This window comes from Nycticebus coucang, chromosome 18 (assembly GCF_027406575.1).
Source record: "Nycticebus coucang isolate mNycCou1 chromosome 18, mNycCou1.pri, whole genome shotgun sequence".
NCBI lineage: Eukaryota > Metazoa > Chordata > Mammalia > Primates > Lorisidae > Nycticebus > Nycticebus coucang.
In genome coordinates, this window is record NC_069797.1 from 21,181,640 (window position 1) to 21,201,878 (window position 20,239).

Genomic DNA, 20,239 nt, shown 5'->3' on the forward strand with positions numbered 1-20,239 from the left:
TTAACAGACATCTACAGAACATTTCATCCCAACAAAACTGAATACACATTCTTCTCATCAGCCCATGGAACATACTCCAAAATCAACCACATTCTAGGCCACAAATCTAACCTCAGCAAATTTAAAAAAATAGAAATTATTCCTTGCATCTTCTCAGACCATCATGGAATAAAAGTTGAACTCGATAACAACAGGAACCTGCATACCCATACAAAAACATGGAAACTAAACAACCTTATGCTGAAGGATAGATGGGTTATAGACAAGATTAAGAAGGAAATCACCAAATTTTTGGAACAAAACAACAATCAAGACACGAATTATCAGAACCTGTGGGATACTGCAAAAGCAGTCCTAAGAGGGAAATTAATAGCACTGCAAGCCTTCCTCAAGAAAACGGAAAGAGAGGAAGTTAATAACTTAATGAGACATCTCAAGCAACTGGAGAAGGAAGGACACTCCAACCCCAAACCCAGCAGAAGAAAAGAAATAACCAAAATCAGAGCAGAATTAAACAAAATTGAAAACAAAAGAATTATACAACAGATCAATAAATCCAGAAGTTGGATTTTTGAAAAGATCAATAAAATAGATAAAACTTTGGCCAACCTAACCAGGAAAAAAAGAGTAAAATCTCTAATCTCATCAATCAGAAATGGTAATGATGAAATAACAGACCCCTCAGAAATTCAAAAAATCCTTAACGAGTACTACAAGAAACTCTACTCTCAGAAATATGAAAATCTGAAAGAGATTGACCAATACCTGGAAGTACGCCACCTACCAAGACTTAGCCAGAACGAAGTGGAAATGTTGAACAGGCCTATATCAAGTTCTGAAATAGCATCAACTATATAAAATGTCCCTAAAAAGAAAAGCCCAGGACCAGATGGCTTTACGTCAGAATTCTACTAAACCTTTAAAGAAGAACTAGTACCTACATTACTAAACCTCTTCCAAAATATAGAAAAAGAAGGAATATTACCCAACATATTCTACGAAGCAAACATCACCTTGATCCCCAAACCAGGGAAAGACCCAACAAGAAAAGAAAATTATAGACCAATATCACTAATGAATATTGATGCACAAATACTCAATAAGATCCTAACAAACAGAATCCAACAACACAACAGAGTCTCACTTTATGGCCCTCGGTAGAGTCCCATGGCATCACACAGCTCACAGGAACCTCCAACTCCTGGGCTTAAGCAATTCTCTTGCCTCAGCCTCCTGAGTAGCTGGGACTACAGGCGCCCGCCACAACGCCTGGCTATTTTTTGGTTGCAGTTTGCAGTTTGGCCGGGGCTGGGTTTGAACCCGCCACTCTCGGTATATGGGGGCGGCGCCTTACAGACTGAGCCACAGGTGCCGCCCGGAACACATCAAAAAAATTATACACCATGACCAAGTGGGATTTATCCCAGGCTCTCAAGGCTGGTTCAATATACGTAAATCTATAAATATAATTCAGCACATAAACAAACTAAAAAATAAGGACCATATGATTCTTTCAATTGATGCAGAAAAAGCTTTTGATAATATCCAGCATCCCTTCATGATCAGAACACTTAAGAAAATTGGTATAGAAGGGACATTTCTTAAACCAATAGAGGCCATCTACAACAAACCCACAGCCAATATCCTATTGAATGAGTTAAATTGAAATCATTTCCACTTAGATCAGGAACCAGGCAAGGTTGCCCATTGTCTCCATTGCTCTTTAACATTGTAATGGAAGCTTTAGCCATTGCAATTGGGGAAGAAAAGGCGATCAAGGGTACCACATAAAGTCAGAAGAGATCAAACTTTCACTCTTCGCAGATGATATGATCATATATCTGGAAAACACTAGGGATTCTACTACAAAACTTTTAGAAATAATCAAGGAATACAGCAATGTCTCAGGCTACAAAATCAACACCCATAAATCTGTAGCCTTTGTATATACCAACAATAACCAAGCTGGAAAAAACAGTCAAGGACTCTATTCCTTTCACAGTAGTGCCAAAGAAGAGGAAATATTTGGGAGTATACTTAACAAAGGACGTGAAAGATCTCTACAAAGAGAACTATGAAACTTAAAGAAAAGAAATAGCTGAAAATGTTAACAAATGGAAAAACACACCATGCTCATGGCTGGGAAGAATCAACATTGTTAAAATGTCTATATTACCCAAAGCAATATATAATTTTAATACAATTCCTATTAAAGCTCCATTGTCAATATTTTAATGATGTTGAAAAAATAATACTTCGTTTTATATGGAATCAGAAAAAAACCTCGAATAGCCAAAACATTCCTCAGCAATAAAAACAAAGCAGGAGGAATCACGCTACCAGACCTGAGACTATACTATAAATCGATAGTGATCAAAACAGCATGGTACTGGCACAAAAACAGAAAAGTAGATGTCTGGAACAGCATAGAGAACCAAGAGATGAATCCAGCTACTTACCGTTATTTGATCTTTGACAAGCCAATTAAAAACATTCAGTGGGGAAAAGACTCCCTATTTAACAAATGGTGCTGGGTAAACTGGCTGGCAACCTGTAGAAGATTGAAACTGGACCCACACCTTTCACCATTAACTAAGATAGACTCTCACTGGATAAAAGATTTAAACTTAAGACATGAAACTATAAAAATACTTGAAGAAAGTGCAGGGAAAAGTCTTGATGGAATTGGCCTGGGTGAATATTTTATGAGGAGAACTCCCCAGGCAATTGAAGCAGTATCAACAATACATTACTGGGACCTGATCAAACTAAAAAGCTTCTGCACAGCCAAGAACACAGTAAGTAAAGCAAGCAAACCGCCCTCAGAATGGGAGAAAATATTTGCAGGTTATACCTCTGATAAAGGTCTAATAACCAGAATCCACAGAGAACTCAAACGTATTAGCAAGAAAAGAACAAGTGATCCCATCTCAGGGTGGGCAAGGGACTTGAAGAGAAACTTCTCTAAAGAAGATAGATGCACGATCTACAAACACATGAAAAAAAGCTCATCATCCTTAATCATCAGAGAAATGCAAATCAAAACTACTTTGAGATATCACCTAACCCCAGTAAGAGTAGCCCACATACCAAAATCCCAAAGCCAGAGATGTTGGCGTGGATGTGGAGGAAAGGGCACACCTCTACACTGCTGGTGGGAATGCAGAGTAACATGTTGCTTCTGGAAGGATGTTTGGAGAATACTTAGAGACCTAAAAATAGACCTGCCATTCGATCCTATAATTCCTTTACTAGGTTTATACCCAGAAGACCAAAAATCACAACACAACAAAGACATCTGTACCAGAATGTTTATTGCAGCCCAATTCATAATTGCTAAGTCATGGAAGAAGCCCAAGTGCCCATCGACCCATGAATGGACTAGCAAATTGTGGTACATGTATACCATGGAATATTATGCAGCCTTAAAGAAAGACGGAGACTTTAGCTCTTACATGTTTACATGGATGGAGCTGGAACATATTCTTCTTAGCAAAGTATCTCAGGAATGGAAGAAAAAGTATCCAATGTACTCAGCCCTACTATGAAGCTAATTTATAGCTTTCACATGAAGGCTATAACCCCACTATAGCACAAGACTATGGGGAAAGGGCCAAGGAAGGGGAAGGGAGGGAGGATATTAGGGTGGAGGGAGGGTAATGGGTGGGGCCACACCTACGGTACATCTTAGAATGGGTACAGGCAAAACTTACTAAAGGCAGAATACAAATGTCTACATACAATAACTAAGAAAATGCCATGAAGGCTACATTGAACAGTTTGATGAGAATATTTCAGATTGTATATGAGACCAGCACATTGTACCCCTTGATTGCATTAATGTACACAGCTATGATTTAACAATAAAAAAAAAAAAAAGAAAATCTCTGTCAGGTCACAGGGTAACTGCAGAGATAACGGAACAGGAATGCCAGTTACCACACACAAAAAGGAATACAGACTTTGTAAAAATAGTTGGGAAAAGTGACTATACAAATAAATGGCTATAGCAATCAAAAGCAATCCGTGAGGCAGGACAAAGTATGATTTCCAGAGTTACCATGTTATAATATCCAAAGCATTTAGTCCTCAATAAAAAAAATTATAAAACATACAAATAAATAGGAAAATATGACTCATTCAAAGGAACAGGATAATTTGACAGGAACTATTCCTGTGGAAGCTCAGACATTGGGAATACTAATAAAAGCCATTAAACCAATAGTCTTAAATATGCTTATTGAGTTAAAGGAAATCAGGAGAAAAATGTATGAACAAAGAGGGAATGTCACTATGGAGACAGAAATAAAAGGAATAGAAATACTGAAGTTGAATCAGTGATATGAAAAATTCACTAGATACCACTACAATACTCTGGTTTCCCTTCAGATTGTATAAATCTTTCACCTTTTACTGGATACCACTACACACCTATTGGAATGAACAAAATCTAGAACACTGACAACTCTCATTCATTGCTGATTGGAACACAAAGTAGTATAGCCACTTTGAAAAACTAAACTATGTTTACAAAACTAAACAAACTTCTACCATAAAATCCAGCAAATGTGCTCCATGGTTATTTACCTAAAGGAGCTGAAAACAGATGTGAAAACAAAAATCTTCATGTGGTCATTTATAGCACCTTTAACTGCCAAAACTTGAAGCAAATAAGATGTCCCTTAGTAGGTGAATAAATAAACTGGTATATCCAGACTATCGAACATTATTCAGCGCTAAAAAGAAATCTATTAAGCTATGAAAAGACATAGAGGAAACTTAAATGCATATTAAATGAATGAAAGAAGCCAATCTGCAAAGGCTATAAACGATTCCAACTATATGACATTCTGGAAAAGGCTAAAATATTGAGACAGTAAGATCAATGGTTGCCTGGGAAGGAGAGAATTTTTAGGGCAGTGAAACTACTCTATACTGTATATTTATATATTAGAAAGTGAATATATGCCATTATAAATTTATCTAAGCTCACTGAATATACAACACTAATGAACCCTAATGTAAACTATGGACTCTGGTGATAATGATATGTCAATTTAGGCTCATCACTTGTATTCACCATTACTCTGATGGGGGATATTGATAATAGATGAGGATATACAAGTGTGCAAGCAAGAGGCATATGAAAAATATCTTTCTGCTCAGTTTTATCATGAATCTAAAACTGCTCTACAAAATAAAGTCTATTAAAATAAATTCACCAGAGAGGTTCAATGGCAGATTTGAGCAGGTAAAAGAAAGAGTTAATAAACTTGAAGATAAGGTAATTGAATTTATATAGTCTAATTAGCAGAAAGGAAAAAGAAGAAGAAAATGAATAAAATCTGAGGGACTTGTGGGAAACCATCAACTACCATCAACCACCAACTACCATGGAAGTTCCAGAACAAGATGACAAAGAAACAGGCAGAAAAAACATAATGAAGAAATAGTGGCCAAAAACTTTCCAAATTTGATGAAAGACATCAATCTGTACATCAAATAAACTCAATAAATCCAAAGCAGGATAAACTCAATAGATCCACACTAAGCCATATTGCAGTAAAACTATCAAAAGCCATAGGAAAAAGACTTGAAAGCAGAAAGAGAAAAGCAGGCCATCATTTACAAGGAATCTTCAATAAAACTAATACATGGGTTCTCACCTGTCAAACCAAGAATTTCGTATTTGTGGTAAAAAAAAAAAAAAAAAAAAAATTCCTTCAAGGCTGGGGACGATGGCTCGTACCTATGATCTTAGCACTCTGGGAGGCCGAGCTCGCGAGATCAGCCTGAGCAAAATTGAGACTCCCATTTCACTAAAAACAGAAAAACTAGCCAGGTGTCATGCCAGGCACCTGTAGTCCCAGCTACTCGAGAGGCTGAGGAAAGAGGATCTCTTGAGCCCAGGAGACTGAGATTACTGTGAGCTACGATGATGCCATAGCACTTCACCCAGAGTGATAGAGTGAGACTCTGTCTCAAAAAAAACACAAAAAAGGGTGGCGCCTGTGGCTCAGTGAGTAGGGCACCAGACCCATATACTGAAGGTGGTAGGTTTGAACCTGGCCCCAGCCAAACTGCAACAACCAAAAAAAATTAAAAAATAGCCAGGCATTGTGCAACAACCAAAAAAAAAAAAAAAAATAGCCAGCTACTTGGGAGGCTGAGGCAAGAGAATCATCTAAGCCCAGGAGTTGGAGGTTGCTGTGAGCTGTGTGACGCCACGGCACTCTACTGAGGGCGATAAAGTAAGACTCTGTCTCTACCAAAAAACAAAACACAAAAAACCCTTCAAGAATTAAGGAGAAATGAAGACATTTCAAAATAAATAAAAGCTAATGGAGTTTGTTACTACTAGACCTACCCTACAAGAAATGCTAAAAGAAGTCCTTCAGACTAAACCAAAATGAATCTAGATAGTGACTTGAAATCATACAAAGAAATAAAGAACACTAGGGTAAAAGTTACTACATAGGTAAAATGTGAAAGCCAGTACCACTGTATTTTTGGTTTGCAACTGCTTTTTCCTATATTATTTAAAAGGCAATGCATAAAACAGTCATTACAAGTCTGTAACAATAACAACATATGCACAGGGATGGATAGAAATATAGAGGAACATGCTATATACTGTGCATTAAAAAAATTTTTTAAAACAAAAACGGTTATATAAGAAGAGAGTTTTTATATACCATTTAAACTAAAGCTGGTATTATTAAACTAGGTTATTATAACTTTAAGATGTTCATTATAATTCCAAATCACCACTAAGAAAATAACTTTTAAAATATATAGAAAAGGAAAGAAGGGAATCAAAATGGTACACTACAAAAAAGTCAAAACAAAATCAAGTTTAGTGGTTTGTGCCTATAGTGTCAGGTACTTGGGAGGCTAAGGTAGGAGGATCACTTGAGCCCAGAAGTTAAAAGGCTACAGTGAGCTATGATAGTGCCACTGCACTCCAGCCTGAGTGACAGAACAAGACCCTGTCTCCTTTAAAAAAAAAAAATGCACAAAGAAAGCATGGAAAAAACACTTGAAGATATCGGTCTGGGGAAAGATTTTATGAACAAGACTTCTGTGGCAATTGCAACAACAACAAAATTAAACAAATGGGATTTAATTAAACTGAAAAGCTGGGGCGCTGCCTGTGGCTTGGTGGGTAGGGCACCGGCCCCATATACCGAGGGTGGCAGGTTCAAACCCGGCCCCGGCCAAACTGCAACAAAAAAAGAGCTGTGTTGTGGTGGGCACCTGTAGTCCCAGCTATTTGGGAGGCTGAGGCAAGAGAATCACCTAAGCCCAGGAGTTGGAGGTTGCTGTGAGCTATGACGTCACCGCACTCTACCCGGGGCGATAAAATGAGACTCTGTCTCTACAAAAAAAAAAACAAACCAAAACTGAAAAGCTTCCATACAGCTAAGGAGACAACAACCAAAGCAAATAGAAAATCCACACAATGGGAAAGGGCATTTGCATATTTTGAATCAGACAAAAGCTTGATAACTAGGATCTACGGAGAACTGAAATTAATCAACATGAAAAAAGCCAACAATCCCTTATATCAGTGGGCAAGAGAGATGACGAGAACCTTTTCTACAGAAGACAGACAAATGGCTAACAAATATATGAAAAAATGCTCATTGTCCCTAATCATCAGACAAATGCAAATCAAAACCACCCTGAGATATCATCTAACCCCAGCGAGAATGACTCTCATCACAAAATCTCAAAACTACAAATGCTGGCATGGTTGTGGAGAGAAGGGGACCCTTTTACATTGCTGGTGGGACTGCAAACTAGTACAACCTTTTTGGAAGGAAGTATGGAGAACCCTCAAAGAACTCAAACTAGACCTCCCATTTCATCCTTCAATCCCATTACTGGGCATCTACCCAGAAGAAAAAAAATCCTTTTACCACAAGGACACTTGCACTAGACTATTTATGGCAGCTGAATTTACAATTGCAAAAATGTGGAAACAGCCTAAATGCTACCAACCCAGGAATGGATTAACAAGCTGTGGTATACCATGGAATACTATTTGGCCATTAAAAAGATGGAGCCTTTACATCTTTTGTATTAACCTGGATGGAAGTGGAACACATTATTCTTAGTAAAGCATCACAAGAATGGAGAAGCAAGAATCCCATGTACTCAATTCTGATATGAGGACAATTAATGACCTAGTACATGGTGGGGTTGGGGAAAGAGGAGGACAGAGAGAGGGAAGGAGAGAGTGGGCTGGGGGGTCATAGTGTGCGACACACCTTTTGGGGGCAGGACACAATTATAAGAGGGACTTTATCTAACAAATGTAAACAATGTAACCTGGTTCTTTGTACCCTTAATAAATCCTCAACAATTAAAAAAAAAAATTCAATGAAATATCTAAAAAAAAGCAGTAATGGAGAAATTGAGAAACAAAACCAAGAAAGACACACAGAAAATAAATAGCTAAATGGCAGAGCTCTCCTTACTCTCAATAACCACATTCATCATATGACTTAAAAAATGTGTACTAGCCATTGTGAGACCCCCATCTCTACAAAAAACAAAAAAATTAGTCAGGTGTGGTAGCATGTGCCTATAGTTCCAGCTACTCTGGAGGCTGAGGCAGAAAAACTGCTTGAGCCCAGGAATTAAAGGCTGCAGTGAGCTCATTCCAGCCTGGGTGACAGAGCAAGATCTCATCTCAAAAAGAAAAAAAAAATGAGTGTATACTAGACAAATTCCCCATCTAACTGGTAAGCTCCGCGTTGGCCAGAACTTTGCCCAGCTCCTCACACAAGGAGACGCTTATCAGGCTTATTGAATCAAAATGAGAGAATAATAAGTATGCTTGCATCCACAGACACACACATACTTAGAACCAGTTCATGGGGTCACAGTAGCCTAAAATTGCTATTGAATCATTTACTAATGTCTTTACCCTTGGCTCACTAAGATAAATTAATTCCCCCATGGTCAGTCTTCCAATTCAATGAGCTAGATAGGAAGTAAGAGTATGTTTTCTCTCTAACCCAGAAATTGGGAAACTCCTTAAAAGTCAACCATTTATAAAAAGCATAGTCTCTCTGACTGGCTTGCTCTTTGAAACTCATCATTTGCCCTTAACACACATTTTATATGTAAAAACAGAAGCCCACAAAGGTCAAATTCTAGGGAGGAATAGAACTGAGTGTCCTGACTCCTAAATCCAGTGCTCTTTCCTCTTCAGTGCTATGTCTCCACCACAGAATAGAACACAGGTCTCTCCAACCCTTTCCTCTATTCCAGGGATCAACAAACTACAATCCAAATCCGTCTCCCACTGCCTGTCAATGTAAATAAAGTTTTATTGGAACACAGCCATGCGTATTTGTTTATGTATCCATATCTACTTTTGTGGTAAAATAGCAAAGTTGAGTAGTTGCAACTGAGACCATATGATCTACAAAGCCAAATATATTTACTGTCTTGCCTTTTATAGAAAGTTTTCCAACCCCTGCTCTATTCTATATCAAGGGTCTGACTAGTTTGAATTTAAAATTCCCCTATGGTCAGGGGAATTTAAAATTCAGTGTGCTAACTAGCTAGATGGAAAGTGTTTTCACTGTCTAATTATATGTGTGTATCTGACAAAAAATTTTTGAGTACTATTCTGTGACAGGCCAAGTGTTGGCATGGAAATTTCATAAGCAATAAAACAATCACTGGTCTCCTGAGTTCCTGACCTACTCAGAGGGATTAATATGTTATTCAAGTAATAAGAATTACAAATCAGACTATTATGACTGGAATCAGGTCTCTGATAAAAAATTTTACTTGCCTAGACAGCCAATCTACTAAATGTGGTATCATCTCTTTTTAAAATAACATAAGAGACCTTTAATAGATTTAAGTCTATTTACTCCTAAAAGTAACACTAGGTCAGTCTGACACATTGTGGGAAATTGTCACTCAGTAAGAAATGGCTATGAGTTTAAGACACAAAGCTATTTATTCTATACAGAAATTACTGATGGAATAAACCCCAAATAGCCGAAATGGGAGTGTCTGCCATGACTTTTGAGAGTTCGCTGCCTCACACCTACTTCTTTAAACCAGAAAAAAAACTCAAGAACCATCTGCCTCCTGACCTGCAACAAGCTCATTTCCAGCTGTAGGGCATCTTTCTCTCTCCGAGCAGTATCCAACTCTCCTTCCAACCGCCGGACCTCAGACTGCACCAATGCCAACTGCTGCTGGGCCTCCCGTGCTGCCAGAGCTTCCCTCTGGCTATTCCCCTAAGACGGAGAAATCACATACCTCATTTCCAATTTCCTGGTTACCTCTATTCCCCAATTCATACCCCCATACCCTAAAAACCAAGCTTCCTCTCTCTCTCTTCCCATTTGTCCTACTTCCCCATCTCTGTTTAATCTCACTCTTTGACCTTCCATATATTTGATGCCCCCAGCCCTTCCTGCTGGCCCTACACTCTCAAACTTGTCTCCCAATTATAGCTCATTACTGTCCATCCTGTCCTCTATTCTGACATCCCATCCCATTCAATAACTTTGCCCTTCATATGTTCCCCATTCCCTAACTCTTCCAATTGTCGCTTTTACCTTCTCCCTTTCCAGTTGAGCCTGGCTCTCCTCCTGAAGCACCTGGTAGTGTTCCTTGAGCTGGTGCTCTTTCTGGGCCCAGGTCTGCCGTTCATCTTCTAGGGAAACCTGAAGAGTCTCCAACTGTCGATGCTCACTGAGTTGCATAGCCCGAACTGTATCCCGTTCTTCCTGCAGGGCATGGCACCGCTGCTGTTCTACCTCCAAGCTCAAGGTCAGAGCTTGTCTTTCTTCTTCCTATAGCCCCGGAAGAAAACCACAATCTTTACCGGGCTCTCAAGAGAGCAGCAATCTGTTCCCTGATCCCCATATACCTCCTGAGAATTATGCCCATTAAAAATACAAAATCTGGGCAGCACCTGTGGCTCAGTGAGTAGGGCGCCAGCTGGTGGGTTCAAACCCAGCCCCGGACAAACTGCAACAAAAAAATAGCCGGGCGTTGTGGCAGGCACCTGTAGTCCCAGCTACTTGGGAGGCTGAGGCAAGAGAATCACGTAAGCCCAAGAGTTTGAGGTTGCTGTGAGTTGTGATGCCACAGCACTCCAGACGGTGACAAAGTGAGACTCTGTCTCTAAAAAAACAAACAAACAAACAAAAACTGATGGCTGGGAGCAGTGATTTATGCCTGTAATCCTAGCACTTTGGGAGGCTGAGGCAGGAAGATCACTTGAGGTTAGGAGTTTAAGACCAGCCTGAACAAAAACACGACTCTGTCTCTTCAAAATTTTCAAAAATTAGGGCTGGGCACAGTAGCTCACGCCTGTAATCCTAGCACTCTGGGAGGCTGAGATGGGTGGACTGCCTGAGCTCACAGGTTTAAGACCAGACTGAGCAAGAGGGAGACCCCACCTCTAAAAATAGCCGGGTGTTGTGGTGAGCACCTGTAATGCCAGCTACTTGGTAGGCTGAGGCAAGAGAACTGCTTGAGCCCAAGAGTTTGAGGTTACTGTGAGCTATGACATCACAGCACTCTACTGGGGGTGACAAATTGAGACTCTGTCTAAAAAAAAAAAAAAAAAATTAGCCTGAGGACACTGGTGGGCTTCTATAGTCCCAGCTACTCTAGAGGCTGAGGCAGGAGGGTCACTCAAGTCCAGGAGTTTGAGCTTGCAACGAGCTATGATGATGCCACTGTGCTCAACCTGGGCAACAAAGCAAAACCCTGACTCAAAACAAACAAAAATAACTAATAGTTGACAAGCTCACAGGATTATGAAGGATCTCCCATTCCAGATTTAGGTAGACCTTGATTAAAAATCTCAATTTGGGGCAGCGCCTGTGGCTCAGTGAGTAGAGCGCCGGCCCCATGTACCGAGGGTGGTGGGTTCAAACCCAGCCCTGGCCAAACTGCAACAACAACAAAAAAATAGCCGGGTGTTGTGGCGGGCGCCTATAGTCCCAGCTGCTCGGGAGGCTGAGGCAAGAGAATCACGTAAGCCCAAGAGCTGGAGGTTGCTGTGAGCCGTGTGACGCCACGGTACTCTACCGAGGGCAGTAAAGTGAGACTCTGTCTCTATGAACAAAAAAAAAAAAAAAAAATCTCAATTTGACTCCTAGTTCTATAATTTCCTATGTATTCTTAGGCACTCATCCTTATTGGTAAAATGGAGATAACAACAGGGTCTACACTGTGAGCATTAAAGTAAAAAGCTTATAGAAAGCATTTATCACAGTATCTGGCACATAGTAAAGCCTCAATGCTCATATAGCATTAAAAGAAATTGCACAAAACTAGAAAATCCAGCCTACAATCATGGACTAGCCAAGCAGTAACCATCACAGGACTGTTACATGTAGTCTATTAAGGCTACAAGTACCAGCATGCATGTAGCAAGTTCCAAATCTGACTACTAACTCAAATGTGTAATCATCTTATCATTTCAGCTCTAAGAAGCTGAGTGTTATCCCACACCTTTTTAGCTGTGCCCTAGACCATCACTGCCAAACCAGGCTGAACAAAATCACTTAAGAAATATCTGAAAATATTTGGGTTGCCCAACCCTACTACATGCATGTACCTACTCAATCAAAACCTCTGGGGATGGGTCCCAGAAATCTATATTTAAAAATAATTCCCCAGATGGTTCTAATGTTCTAATGAGGATACACCCTGCAGAGTCTCTCAGAATTAACTTAGGGGCACAGCCTCTTTTTTGTAGAGTATCTAACAGAACTAGTGTTGTAAGGAACACACTTTGAGCAACACTGCTCTGGTACAACTTAAATTATAAACTCCCACAATCCACCAATAGCCCATGGCTCACTAGAGGTAATTAACAATCTCCATGGGGATTAACCCAGTCTGATCTTCTCACCAGTGTCTCTCTTTCCCGTTGCTGTAGTTTGGCACTTTCTTGCTCACGATTCAGGGCCTCCATAGCCTCAGAAAGGCTTTGTTCCAGGCGGGCTACTGTCTTTCAGAGAAAAAAAAACATAGGACAGAGGAAATGAGGGAAATTTCTGTATGCCATACTTTGAAAAGCATTAACAATATAAACTTGAAAATGCGGAGTTAATTAAATGACTTTGGGTGCCAAAGAGAAGACTACATGGTGTGGGAAAAACCAGGAAGACATTGACGATTCAAGTATGCAGCAGAAACAGCTACAAAGGGAGAGGAAAGATGGGATGAGAAGAATTATCAGAACAGCTACTGTAAATTCAAGGCCAATCTATTGGGAACCCTAATTCCGACCTATTTCTACCCCTTTCCATCTGGAGATCTGTGACTTAGGCTCTAATGCCATGTGATCAAGGTTGCCCACCTCCTGTTGCTTGCTTCTGGTGAGTTCTGCTGCTTGGCGTTCCTCTTGAAGTCCCCGAAGCACCTCTGTCCGCTCAGCTTCATGCCGATTCCAGCCCTCTACCACCCGGGCCAAGGTCTTAAGTAAGGGAAGTAAGATGGAATCTGAAAATAACTTTTTGCTTTCTTTCTACCCACATGGGCAGGGTCAATAGCCACACTCTTCAAATAGTCAGTAAACCCACTTCTTACCCCAACTCTTAGCATGCACAATGAAATGCTAGTTGGCTACTCCCTTATTTACTATTCTTTAATGCACATCCACGGACAGCCACCCGCATTTTGCTACCCTGGCACCTTGTCCAGTTGTTCAATCATGATATCTTTCTTGCGGTCAGCAGCCACAGCCACTGCCAATTGTTGTTGTAGTTCTAGCACGCGGGTTTGCAGGCTCTGAATGTGGCGCTCACAATGCTAGGAAGAAAGGTGAGAAGTCTGAGTATTGCCCATCTTTAGTCTGACCATAGCTGAAAACTTCCCAGCTCCTCTAGGGGGAAATGTAGAGACAAGGAACCTGGGTCCCAGGAACAGAATAGGTTTAGAGAAGGACAATGAGGAATTCTGGAGCAGAAACCTTAAAGCCCAAGTTCTCCAACAACTCCCTTCTCAGGAAATAGGTGCTTAACATTTCAGCCTCTTCCCTTTCCTGGATCTCCTGAAAGAAATTCCCATAAACCTTCTGGCAGAGGTGTAGCAGCCCACACTGCAAAATGTGCAGTTACTCCTATTTTAAGAAGCTCATTGGACAAAACAAACACAGCAAGGATAAAGTGAAAAGTGCTTCATTTCATGTACAAGCAGTTTAAATAGAGGAATAGAAGGCTGCAAAAATAATAACTAATGATTTTGACTTTTCCTCTCCCTATCCATTTCTCTGTCCACTTCATACATTAAGGCTGAGGCTCATAGAGATAAAGCTCATTATTTTACCAAGAGCTATAAAGCCTTTACACAAGCTAGCCAACTTTGTGTTCACTCAACAAACACTATGGAGTGTTTCTACGTGTTAGGTATCTAGACTTTAGGAAGCCACTGCTGGACAAGACCAGATACTGACCCTCACGGAGCTTAGATTTTAGAGGGGAGAAACAAACAAGAAATATCAGAGTGATAAGCTACAAAGAGGATATAATAGAGTGATCTGACTGCTTGTAAGGGAAGTTGTACCATATTAGACGGAATGGTCAAAGAAGATCTCTCTGGAGAAATATTTGAGCAAAATTCCAGCTTTCAGGTTCTTAACCTTGAGCCTTTTCAACACTCAAGTCCCCTATTTTTAATTTTTACTGCTTTCAAAAGGAAGACTTTGTATCTCACCTTGCGGCGGGTATGCTCTGAATCCAGTGCATCTTTCAGTCCCTGAAAATCTGGGGGATTGAGTGGGGGGCCTGGACGAAGGCTGGTGTAGCGGGGAAATAACTCCTCCAGGGCTTGAGCTGAGCTAGATGGAGATAAGTCTTGCAGGGGCCGGGTGCTGAGAAAATCAAGTAGAGAATGTTAGGGTTAGGAAAGCTTTGGGGAACCAAAAGTTGAACCACTAGTTCAACTGTGATATTTTAAAATAAGAAAACTGAGACCAGAGAGAGCAAGAGACTTCCCCAAAGTCATAAAGCTAGATAGTGAGAGAGCCATAAATAACACATAGGTCTGTCATTCACTTAAAGATCTTAGTAGCCTAGGTGACATAGCAAGATCCCATCTCTACAAAAAAAAAAGGAAATTAGCCAAGTATGGTAGCACATGCCTATAGTCCTAGCTATGTGGGAGGCTGAGGAATGAAGATCACTTGAGCCCAGGAGTTTGAGGATACAATGAGCTATGATCATGCCACTGCACTCCAGCCTGTGAAAGAGAGTGAGACCTTGTCTCTAAAGTTAAAAAATACAGGCCAGGTATGGTAGCTCATGCCTGTAGTCCTAGCACTCTGGGAGGCTGAGGTGGATGGATTGCTTGAGCTCAGGAATTTGAGACTAGCCTGAGCAAGAGTGAGACCCTGTCTCTAACTAAAAAGACCCCATCTTTAGCTAAAAACAAAAAACTAGCTGGGCCTATAGTCCCAGATAGGAAGGCAGCTAGGGGAAGGGGCTTGCTTGAGCCCGAGAGTTTGAGATTGCTGTGAGCTATGATGATGCCGTGGCACTTTATCCAGGGTAATAGAGTAAGACTCTGTCTCAAAAATAAAATAAAATAGGGTGGCGCCTGTGGCTCAAAGGAGTAGGGCGCCGGCGCCATATGCCAGAGGTGGTGGGTTCAAGCCCAGCCCAGCCAGAAACTACAAAAAGAAAAAAATAAAATAATAAATAAATAAAATTAAGTTGAAAAATATAAAATAAAAACAAGTAAAAATAATTTTTTAAAAAAGTCTCAGCAGAAACAAGCTAACTCTTTGCAAAGGAGAAAGGACTGAAGGTTGAGAGACAGCCAAGTACTTGGCAGCAGATGCCCATGTACCTGAAGGAGCAAAGGGGATAGAGAAGATAGGAAAAAAGGATGAAAATTGAAAGCCAAGTGATAAGCCTCTTGGGTCCTTAAGAATTACATAAAGCAATAAAAGATGAACTAAGAAATAGAACATTTGTATTTTCAAGAAAGCAAACAAGCTAGGAGAACCCCCAAGGAACTCACTTGAGCAAGGTGGCAGTGCTGTCACTATCAAAGGAGTCCTCTTCTCGTCTCTCTGAGCCAGCATCTGGAGCAAGGGGATCCCCTGCAGGAACCCACAGCGATCCCACCCCCAGAGTCCGGTAAGGAAAGGAACAGGGACCACTTGAAAGAGGACAGAGGAGAGGGCCTTCCTTCCTGCTTCCCTCATTCCCTCACCCCTTTCCCAAAGGACAGAAGCCTTTTCTCCTGAAATCTCTTGTCTCAGAGATCTAGGTTTTCCTGCCTATTTCCTCTGTCCCACCCCTTAAATCTATTTTCTCCTTTATAGCTTTAGGGAAGGGGTTTACTCACGGTAGGCTATATCACGTGAAGCTTGGAGCAAGTTCTGGAGTTGACCTCGAACGCTTTCCATCTCAAAGATGTGCTTAGAACCATCCTAGAAAAAAAGTCACATGGAAATCAGAAGCAATCCACATAATCTACATTCTATCTACTGCCAGGGAAGAATTTTTACTTCAGCACAAAGCCAGTAAAGGTGATCTGAACATTGATTTAGAAACTCAAAGGCCTATAGGAGCCAGAAAGGTAATGGAAATGAATAAATTGGGCAGGCATCAGACAAGAATAGTGGGGATTCTTGACAACTAAAGAACATACACTCTGTCTAAAGACATGTAGCCACTGGCATTCGGTTTTCAAACTCTAGATGATCAAACTGGTCTGCAAATTCATTATGACACTGTTTCTATCCATACACTAATAACAATCTTCTTTGTGACTTGTGTAATTGGCTAAACTGTTTTAATGATTTACATGACAAATTCTGAACCACACTTTCAAAACAGCTTTGGGGCTGGAAGGATCTTAGCATATTTTGCTGCTATCCTAAGTCCTTAGCTCTCGCTTGGGACCAAGAAATCCAGTCCCAGCACCCAAGTCCCAGTCCCAGCACACTAACCTACTCCACAGGTTTGCTCTATCTATTCAAAACAGAGATGCCTCTCACAAAAAGCACTAGGAAGTTTCATAATTTTCCAGATTGTGGTGTCCCAGGTCACTTTCCCTCATAAACATTTGCTCTCAGAAATAAGCATTGACTATAGAGTTAAAAAGAATTTGAAATCCAACAATAGGAGTTCAACTCTCAGGAAACCTTTTTTGTTTGTTTTAACCACCCTCAATCCCAAGATTCTGTTACCTAGTAACCTAGATGTCCCCAAATCACACTTCCCTTACCTTTTTCTTCAGGTTGTTCTCCAGTCCGACAGTCAAGCTGTGACTCAGCTCTTGGGCCAAGCCCTCTAACCCCTCGAGAGGAGGAGGGGAGGCAGAGGGTAAATACAGCTGGGCTCGGGCTGTGGCCTCTGCCTGGCGGCTGAGGCGCAAAGAAGCATAGAGCTGCGAGGTCACTTCCGAGGACACATGGTTCAGCCCAGGGGCTTCTGAGGAATCACTCAGCAGATCCTCTGCTCGGAGAGGCGAACTGGGGCCGGGAGCTGATGTTGCCATGAGTGCAAAAAAGAGACAACTGGAGACAGCAGGATACTGGGACGTCCTGCTTTAGGAAAGTCCAAGCGGGTAAGTTCACAGAGAAGAGAGATTTGGGACGGGGGAAAAAGACTGTACGCCAAGATTCCTGGGTGAATAAGCGTATGGAGACTTTCTGGTTGAAGAAAAGGTTTCCACCGGTTCCAGAGGCCATGGAAGAGGGCAAAAGCATTCCTTTCCCCAGCTCCTGGGAAAGATGTTAAAAGAAGGTGCAGTGCAGTAGGGGGTGTGGACAAATGTAGGGCAAAGCACCGTGCAGTTTCTCTTCCTAACTGGGAGTGCTGGAAGTGGCAGATCAACTTCCGTACAGGCTATCCCTGCTCAACTGAACTCTTGAGATCTCACACCCAAAACGTGCAAACTGAAACGAACTCAAATCCAATAGGTGCCCAAATTCTGTCCTGCAACCTCTTGTCCCTCAACTGGCTCCGGTCTCAAAAGAGACAGGAACCAAACGCCCAGCACAGTCTCGCGACTTCACCTATTCCACGCAGGATCAGCCACCTCGTACATCCGCCTCCGACCCCTCCAGGCAAGAAAGCCATAGCAGAGCTCCCTAGAATCCCTCCCTCCCTACCACCCCCAAAGAAACCTTGTAAATCCTCAGTCGCGCCCTTAGAAGTCTCTAAAAAAGCCCGTTGCCCTTGACTCTAGCCTGAGGTCCTTACCCCGAGCACCCCGTCCCAGCTACTCTCCACGCTTTCAGTCCTTAGACCCTAATTTCCCAAGGTAGGGACAAGAAAAGGTCCTCTTCCCCTAAGCCCAGATTCGGAAGGACCCACACACCCCCTCCCGCGCGGTCCTCTAGGCTCAAAACCGTTGGCAGCCTCCCGCCCACAAGCCCGCCCCCTCGCCTGATGACGTCACTCGCCCGCAATCCCACACACTGGCAGCTAAGCTCACTGCTTTTGGATTCCCGGGACCCCTGGCGCGCGTGCGTGGCTCCGGCGGCCACGGATTGGCTGAGAGAAGAAGGCAGAGTCTGACGAGAGGCGTTGGGGAGGAGTTACTGCTCTGCGGTTGCAGTGTGAAGACCCGGAGGGGCGGGGCTTCACAGAAACCGGAAGTAGCTCCTGACGGGCACTTTGAGTAGTTCCGGTGAGTCTGGGGGTGGGTCCCTACCTGGTCGGAAAGATCAGGGACCCAGAACGCGAACCCAGAGTCGGGGCGGCCCTGGAACAAGGCTAACATTCTCTATCCTGCAGATGACTGTCCACAACCTGTACCTGTTTGATCGGAATGGAGTGTGTCTGCACTACAGCGAATGGCACCGCAAGAAGCAAGCAGGGATCCCCAAGGAGGAGGTGACGAGAGGGCCCCGGCGCAGCCCGGGTGACCTCGAATCTACAAACGCACATAGTCCCAGCCCAGCCCCTCCTCTCCAAACCCTGGCCCGTTCCCACCCTTGTCCCGTCTCCCTCAACGAATGAGAGCTAACTCTGCCCCTCTCCCTCCAGGAGTACAAGCTGATGTACGGAATGCTCTTCTCTATTCGCTCGTTTGTCAGCAAGATGTCCCCGCTGGACATGTACGCGGAGTCAGGACGTTGGGAGGAGGGTTAGCCATGGGAATGTTGGGGTGAAGGAGATTTTTGGAGTGGAAGGGGCATTGGGTCCCAAAGAGTCCGAAGCGAAGAGTGCTGAAGCTGGCAGAACCTGCAATGGGGAAGCTCTGAATGTAGAGAGGTTAAGGTCTGGAACTAAACTGAGCTGTGAGGATGGGCTGGGCGATGTTTTTAGTCAGCCAGGCTCCTACAAACGATTTGTTTAGGGAGTCGACCTTCATTCTTTAACATCTTCCTCATCTCTGCAGGAAGGACGGCTTCTTGGCCTTCCAAACTAGCCGTTACAAACTCCATTACTACGAGACGCCCACTGGGATCAAGGTTGTCATGAATACTGACTTGGGCGTGGGATCCATCCGAGATGTGCTGCACCACATCTACAGTGCGGTCAGTGCCAGCCCCTGAACCCTTCCCCCAAAGCTCCTTACTGGCCATAGCCAGTCATAGCCCCAAGACTCCCTCAGGTTCTCTGCCCTAATCTACTGTGTTGTATCTCTATTGAACTCAAAGTTTTCTCAGGGGCTTTTAGGTCTTTAAATCCTCCCACCACCAGTTTCTCCTTAGAGAGGTCTTGCTTCCCAGCCCTTACTTATTTCTTGTGCATTCACACACCCTTGAGGTTATGTTAGGTTTGGGGTTAAAAATGAGAAGTGTGCAAAGCCTGGCTCTAACATTCACCCCCTCCATAGTTGTACGTAGAGCTGGTGGTGAAGAACCCCCTGTGTCCTCTGGGCCAAACTGTGCAAAGTGAGCTCTTCCGCTCCCGACTGGACTCCTACATCCGCTCTCTGCCCTTCTTCTCCGCTCGAGCTGGCTGAAGCACCCTACCTCATGCCTGGAGATAATTCATGTCTGTCTGGGGTCCTTCCTAAACTCTGCCATTTGAGCGACCTCACTGTAAACCCCCACACTGCCCCTCTCTTAGGCAAACAGCCTAAAGGCCCGCCCTGGTGCTCTCGAAATCACCAGAATGAAACCCCCAGGAGTCCCTCCACCTCCAAATTAGGCCCTCTCCAGTTTCATCCCACCTGATACTGCGAGAAGCACAGAATAAACTTTTATCACCCTCTGCCTCCTGAGCATGTCAATTTGAGCGGGCCTTCTTGGTCCTACCTCACTCATGAA

At 42.6% G+C, this 20,239-nt stretch overlaps 2 protein-coding genes across 3 annotated transcripts in view; one reads left to right on the forward strand and one right to left on the reverse strand.

The window, feature by feature from the left end:
• CNTROB (centrobin, centriole duplication and spindle assembly protein) overlaps positions 1–18,414 on the reverse strand; it is a 38,933-nt gene extending 20,519 nt beyond the window's left edge. Inside the window, exons 1-10 of one of the 2 annotated variants that reach the window (XM_053569893.1) lie at positions 18,219–18,414; positions 17,239–17,737; positions 16,354–16,438; positions 16,024–16,105; positions 14,716–14,872; positions 13,696–13,812; positions 13,361–13,477; positions 12,911–13,009; positions 10,596–10,832; positions 10,125–10,271 (exon numbers count right to left, since the gene is read on the reverse strand). In XM_053569893.1, the coding sequence (XP_053425868.1) occupies positions 10,125–10,271; positions 10,596–10,832; positions 12,911–13,009; positions 13,361–13,477; positions 13,696–13,812; positions 14,716–14,872; positions 16,024–16,105; positions 16,354–16,438; positions 17,239–17,511 (1,314 nt within the window). In that variant the 5' untranslated portion in view covers positions 17,512–17,737; positions 18,219–18,414. Of the gene's footprint in view, positions 1–10,124; positions 10,272–10,595; positions 10,833–12,910; positions 13,010–13,360; positions 13,478–13,695; positions 13,813–14,715; positions 14,873–16,023; positions 16,106–16,353; positions 16,439–17,238 lie in introns of both variants that reach the window. The other variant, XM_053569894.1, reaches the window with a different exon arrangement.
• A 217-nt stretch (positions 18,415–18,631) lies between these two features.
• TRAPPC1 (trafficking protein particle complex subunit 1) lies at positions 18,632–20,183 on the forward strand. The gene is made up of 4 exons (XM_053569896.1): positions 18,632–18,854; positions 19,008–19,078; positions 19,363–19,501; positions 19,804–20,183. Exons 1-4 carry the CDS (start codon positions 18,756–18,758, stop codon positions 19,930–19,932), a joined length of 438 nt encoding a protein of 145 aa, XP_053425871.1. The 5' UTR covers positions 18,632–18,755; the 3' UTR covers positions 19,933–20,183.
• The last annotated feature ends 56 nt before the right edge of the window (positions 20,184–20,239 follow it).

Bases quoted from the DNA above. Each gene is read 5' to 3' on its own strand.
- TRAPPC1 (XM_053569896.1), top strand. From the start codon at position 18,756: ATGACTGTCCACAACCTGTACCTGTTTGATCGGAATGGAGTGTGTCTG. The intron at 18,855-19,007 runs GTGACGAGAGGG...CTCTCCCTCCAG, and splicing joins CAGGGATCCCCAAGGAGGAG to GAGTACAAGCTGATGTACGG. The intron at 19,502-19,803 runs GTCAGTGCCAGC...CCCCCTCCATAG, and splicing joins TGCACCACATCTACAGTGCG to TTGTACGTAGAGCTGGTGGT.